At 44.0% G+C, this 6,552-nt stretch overlaps 1 protein-coding gene across 1 annotated transcript in view; it reads left to right on the top strand.

Moving 5' to 3' along the window:
* The first annotated feature begins 5,906 nt into the window (after nucleotides 1-5,906).
* Nucleotides 5,907-6,552, top strand: part of SLC7A10 (solute carrier family 7 member 10) — an 82,977-nt gene continuing 82,331 nt past the window's right edge. The window contains 2 exon segments of the mRNA XM_032773350.2: nucleotides 5,907-6,019; nucleotides 6,022-6,198. Of these exon segments, the coding sequence (XP_032629241.1) occupies nucleotides 5,971-6,019; nucleotides 6,022-6,198 (226 nt within the window). The 5' untranslated portion in view covers nucleotides 5,907-5,970.

Raw genomic sequence — 6,552 nt, 5'->3', positions numbered from 1 at the left:
TCTTTTGCTGGCTACATAACGAGTATGTTAAATTTTTCCATAATAACACCCTCCCATAGTTGGATTATTTTTTTCTTTTTCAGTGACAGGCTATCAGTAGCCTAGCAGCTACTAGCAGATGATAGATTAATTCATAATTTCCTTTTGTGTGACCAAAAGGAAAGCCCAGAAGGATTACCAAAGGATAATTTGATAATAAATACCCAACAATTTATTATATTTGGCTACAAATTGCATCTCAATATTCTGTAATGACTGGACATGTCCACCATATATATATAAAATCTCCTCTTTCAGCACAATTTCTCCAATATGTATCCCCAAGCAATCTATCTATCCAGCTGACTGACGTGAGGTACCATTAAAACAGTATCTTAAAGAAATTTTATTTTATCGTGCAATAGACTGAGCAACATATCCTTCTAAACAACTATGCATTTAATGAACTTTTTGGTTGTTCTTCAAAGTTAATTAATCTTACATTTCAATAGGTTCTTGGAATACCTTAACTTCATGAAAAATGGTTTATTAGAGAGAGCTATTAGTCAGATGAGCGGCCCATTGAACACAAAAAGAATTATGGGCAAAATTTCAAAAAGTATTTTAGAAACTTTTGAAACCATCACCCTATATTATTTTTATTCTTTGCTGGCAATATATCCAATTACTCAAAATTAGTTTTATAATTAGCAAACTGTCATGTCTATCAACTTCCATGGTGCCAGGACAGCTTCATTTATTTCAGTCAAAATACAGATGGCACAAAATCATGTAAATGCCTTATGGCTTTGTGTGATGCGAAGTAACATGAACTATTCCAAATACCCTGGAAATATTAAGGGAAAGAGTAAATTTTTCAAAAGAGCCTAAGGATATGTTGACACTGCAGAAAAAGACCCATGGCAGCAAGTCTCAGAGCCCTGATCAATTGACGTGGGCTTGTTGGGCTCATGCTAAAGGGCTGAAAATAGCAGTGTAGAGATTTGGGCTTGGGCTACAGGCTCTCAACGCCGGTGAGACCGATGGGTCTCAGAGTCCAGGCTATATCCAAACCCAAATGTCTACACTAGTAAATTTAGCCCCGTAGCACAAGCCCAATCTGTTGACCCGGGCTCTGAGCCTTGCTCTCAGGGGTCTCTTTTTTTTCTTTTTTTGGGGGGGCAATGCACACACACACAAAGTGAGTTAGAAGCCCAAATCCCTTTGAAAGTTATTTAACAGTGGTCTATTTAACAATCAATATTGGTCTAATGTGATTGACTTGAAATAGGCACTGAAATATGTTTTAAAATACAAGTATACTGAAAATATTTTTAAAACCAAGAAGGTTTATTAATTTACTAGCCTTAAATTTGTTTTTTATTCCCTTCAAACAGTGAGTGTGCCTTGACTTCAGAGGACTGTTTGTCCTTGCTGTTCTGTGAAATATCTTCCATAACTCAGTGCCATCCCTTAATCTCCTCCCCCAGTTTGTTTTAAATTACACCTCTACCCCGATATAACGCTTTTCTCAGGAGCCAAAAAATCTTACCGTGTTATGGGTGAAACCGTGTTATATCGAACTTGCTTCGATCTGCCAGAGTGGACAGCTCCGCCCCCTTCCCCAGGAGCACTGTTTTACTGTGTTATATCTGAATTCGTATTCTACTGGGTCACGTTATACAGGGTAGAGGTGTACTCTGTTCAACTTGCTTCCAGTGAGTTTAGACATTTTTTTTTCCTTCTTAGCTCTGTGAATCCCAGTCTTTTTTAGACACTCTCCTCACTTGGGAAGGGATAGACTGTGGTGGAGAAGACAATAAATTTATCACTTTGGGCCTTGAGCAAGTCACTTAAGCCAAAATATTCAAAAGGTGCCCTCTAATGTTGGGCCCAGCTGTAGATACTTAAGTCCTGATATTCAGAGCACTGAGCACTCACCTCTTCAACTGCAATCAATGGGAGGTGCAGGTAGTCAACACCTCTGAATACCATAACATAGGTTAGGCAACCAAAATAAGAGGCGACTTTTGAATATTTCCGAGCTTCATCGCTATTCTTCAGTTCTCCCATCTGTAAAATAAGGATAGTACTACTTACCTACATACTTCACTGGGAAATTCTGTTTGTAAAAATCTTAGTTATTATAATATACCTTAATAATTCAGTAACAGAGATACTCAAGGTACATTTTAACAGTCTTTACTATAGCAATTCATTCAGAAACAACAGCTCTACAGAGTGATAGATCAATTTGAGAATAAAACATGACCTTTGAAAACCAATATGATGTCTTCCATGTATGATAGCAGCAGAATAAAACTGCTTTAAAAAGTAAAATCATTTACAATTACTCTATTGCCTTCAGCGGGAATAGTCCACTGACTGCCTGAAATGATTTCTCATTTGTCAGATCAACCTTACAGTGCAAATTTCAAGAAAAATCAGATTGAGATGAACACAAGAAGTTCCCATCACACTCCACAGCTGTTACAGTCTGAGATCTTTGTTTCTTCTGCCACTGTTGCCCACCTGGAATTTTTGGACTATGCCATTTCCTCTTTCACACATAAATCTAAGATTCCAGCATGGCTTATTGTAAAGAACTGTCCACCTAATTCACAGAGTAGATCACTCAAATCACTCATCTCAAGCCAAAAGCATCCATTCACCAAGCTCAGGACGGTTAATATAATGTCCACCATCTTAGCCAGCAAACCTAGGACTGAACTGGGGACCCTCAGAACTAAAACCAGCCTGAGCTAAAGAGCCAAGATGCCATAGCTTGGCTGTTACAGACTTATATCCTCTGTGGATCAGGCATAGAGGGACACCTGTAATACACACTCACCAGTGAGTCCACTAATGCTCAGCGAATTCAGTCCATTCACACAGCAAGAGATACTTGAAGTATTACAGGAAATTTGAGTCACCATATCTATCTGGGTAGCACCAGACCCCAACACCAGGCATTAATGTATGTATCATCCTTTGGGAGGTCAGAAAATACTATGACCACCATTTTACAGTTGGGAAATTGGGACAAAGAGAACTAAGTAACTTGACCAAGGTCACACAGGAAGTCTGTGGCAGAAGTACAAACTGAATCCAGGTCACTTGTGTCAAAGCCATCTTTCTTCATCGGCCAGTCTTTCTGGTTAGTGAAAGATGCTCAATATTAATTTGGGCTCTTATTGCCTGAGATTGTCAATGCCACATTTGAGGAAGGATATCTACTAATCACTTTAAAGCACACAATAGTCCAACCAGTACTAAAGAAGCAATCTCTGGGCCTGTTGGGTAGAAAAAGTTCAATTTATTAAGTGTACATAATCGCCATTTTAGATTGGTAAAAGGACAACCTCTCCTCCATTTTGGCACCCCTTCTCCTTAAGCTTTTTGGTGCTTTTTTCAAGTATGGAGCCAAAGCAAGGAAAAGGCAGGAAAGGTGGTGTCTTGTGGCAGTAGAATCTGCCTAGCAACAGAGAACGCATATAAGGGGTGCTCTGAGGGTGCTCTGTGTCTCTGGATGCTGTGAAAGCAGATCATCCCAGTGAGGCATAGAAGTCCTCCCACAGAGTACCAGCCTTGCTATTAGCTAGAGCCCTGAGGGAATAGGACTTGAGGTGAACCAGCAACACGTACCAAGGTTCCTTTGTCTTACCTCCACTCACCTGTTCCATCATCACGTGAGATAGTGTCTGCATTCAGCACGCAGGACAACGAGATCAAGACTAGAAGACAGAAGGCACCATACTGAAGATCTACTTACCTGGCACCAAAGATCCTGAGGTCCAGTTCCTGTTGTGTTCCCATTCCTGACACCTGTCCCTGAAGTCCTGGTTCCTGTCTGTGTTCCTGTTCTTCTGTCCAGTGTCTGCAAGACATGGTATATTCCTTCTCTTTTATTTCTGTAAAACCCCACTGTATAAGGGTCTGGGCTCTGAGGTTCATCCCCATTTCCAACATCTGTGTTTACAACCAAGCAGTTATTCTTTGTGTTATCTTAGTTGCAGGGAGTCCTAGTTTGTTGTTGTGTATCTCAATAAACACCATTTTGTTTGCAACCTGTGATGCAGTAGGGAGCAGGGTGAGTTGACCTGGGAATGTCATTTACTTTTACGGGGATGAGAGAGCAGGGGATGACTTTAGGTGAGGGACAGTACCTGAGTCTGTAACCTGAGCCAGGAAGAGGGGGTGGGGTGAGTTGACATCTTTTCCCAGGAAACTGGACAAAGGGAGAAGGGGAGACAATTAGGGGGAGAGAGCCTGCTGGAGGGTTTTTTTGTTTCAGTTTTGTGCTGGCTGGGAAGAAGCAAGGAACCTCAAGTCTGGGGTCTAAGATCCTTGTCCCCCAGAGAGACCTGGCTGAGGAGTCCTGGTTGTACTTACAAGCCCTGCTTGGGACTGTGTTTCTGTCACCTAATAAACCTTCTGTTTTATTGGCTGGCTGAGAGTCATGGTGAATCGCAGGAAGTGGGTGGTGCAGGACCCTGACTCCCCCACACTCTGTGACACAACCTTAACCTGCCTGTATCTTAACTACACTAAAACACCATTGACAGATGCAGAGGGGAGGTAGGATACTGCACATAGCCTATCTTCTGTGAAGCAAAACCTAATCTTAACAGTCACAGGCTACCAAGCCCTAGGAACCTTGCCAACTAACTTAGTGTATTATAATAGCTAAGATTTTTACAAAACACAATTTCTTAAACAAGATAATGTAAAAACAAAGAAAGCAGCATTCTGAACTATACCCTGCTAAGGTACCAGACCCCCTTCCAATCAGGCTTCATGTCAGGACATGGCATCCGTCCCAGTGATGGATAACCTCCTCCTGGCCATGGATGGGAGAGGAAGGTCACCCATCATCATATTACTAGAGTTCTTCTGGGATTTAACATCATCTGCCACAGTTTACTAATCTCTTGCATCAAACAAGTAGCTGAAGTTAACAGAAAAGCACGGACTTCTCCAATCCTCCCTTTCAAGCCAGCCTCAGAGAATGTTGATGGAAAATTACTCCATCACCAGACTACTCATTTATACTTACATCATTTATTAAGGTAAGATTGTGGCTGAAGACAATTATTCAGAAATAAACCTAAAATCATATTGTTATATTGCACATTAGAAGAATAAACTATGTTTATTGTTTTTTGCAACAACTTTGAAGGAACTGGAAAAGCATTTCTATAGCTATTAGCATTAATAAGAAAATTGTTGACATTAGTAAGTTCTGTTAGAGAAAAAAATAAGCCTAAAACAACCAGCCAACAAACAAAAATGGTTTAAAGAAAAATTTGAATCAAAATCTGATTTGACAGACACTCACAAGTGAGAGATTTATTACGTCTCCGGCAATTTGTTGATTGAATAAAAAGGCCCTGCGCTATGAAACCGTCCTGGGAACACACCAGGGTATCACCAGCATCAGGAACATGACAAATCCCAAAGGGAGGAGGTTCCTTGCAGATCCAGCACCCCCCAGCTTGTCCAGCTACATAATTAATCACAGTCCTGCGGCCGGGAAGCTGCCGGCGCACACAGACAGTTGGGGGTGGTTTTGACAACCTGGGTGTTTTCTGTTCCACTAGTTTAAATCCAAGATCCGAATTTTAAAGCCATTTCGTAATTTTTACAGCCCTGCCATTGGCTGTCGCACACCCTGCACCCCTGCTCGGCTTCTCAAACTCCCCCACTCCCCTCTTCAGGCGGCTCCCCGAGCACTCCCAGGCAGAACTAGGCTGAAGCTCCGAGCAAAGGGCGGGTAGGGGCATGTGCATACCCGCCCCCCTGGGGCAGCCCCCGGAGCGCGTTGCGGTTCGGAGCGTGGGCAGAAGCGAAAGGGGCAGATTCTCTCCCGGGAGGCTCCCCCGACAGCGCCGCGCGGGGGGCACCGCAGCCCCCCAATGGCCCCGCTAGCCAGAGCAGCGCACCCTGCAGCCACGGCCCAGGTCCACCTTAGTGCCGCTCGGGCAGCAGCGCATGCGCCTGCCATTGGAGCGCTCTCCAGCGGCTCTGCGGCTGAGCGGGGCAGAGGGAAGGGAGTCCCCGGGGGAGAGATGGCTGGGGAGAATCAGCACCCGACTGCCAGGAAGAGCATCGCAGCCCAGCCGCCCGCAGCGCCGCCCCGGCCGCTCAGGAGCGGCAGCTCCGAGCGAGTGACTCTGAAGAAGGAGATCAGGCTCGTCAGCGCCTGTGCCATCATTATAGGTAAGAGATCTCCGCCCCGGCCGGGCACCGAGCGAGACACTTTTCTGCGAAAGCGAAAAGTAGCAGCATCAGCTGGCGCGGCCCCGGCTGTGAGCCCAGGTTAGTGTGCGCGCGTTGGGAGAAGGGTTTATCATTAAACCGGGGCGCTCTCCGTTGCTCCTGAAAGCATTATTCTGCGGGGCGGTAAATGGTAACACGCAGGCTGGTGGTGAGCAGAGATCAGGGCTGTGAGTGCCTCTGATAAGCTCCCTGCAGAGTGCATGCAGCAGCAACAACAACGAAAGGGTTGTATTTAATTTCTTCATCATTGTACCCTGGATAGGCAGATTAATGAATTTAGCTCTAATATTTATC

This window comes from Chelonoidis abingdonii, chromosome 19, assembly GCF_003597395.2.
Source record: "Chelonoidis abingdonii isolate Lonesome George chromosome 19, CheloAbing_2.0, whole genome shotgun sequence".
In the NCBI taxonomy this organism is placed as follows: Eukaryota; Metazoa; Chordata; order Testudines; family Testudinidae; genus Chelonoidis; species Chelonoidis abingdonii.
This window is presented reverse-complemented; position numbering and strand designations above follow the sequence as displayed.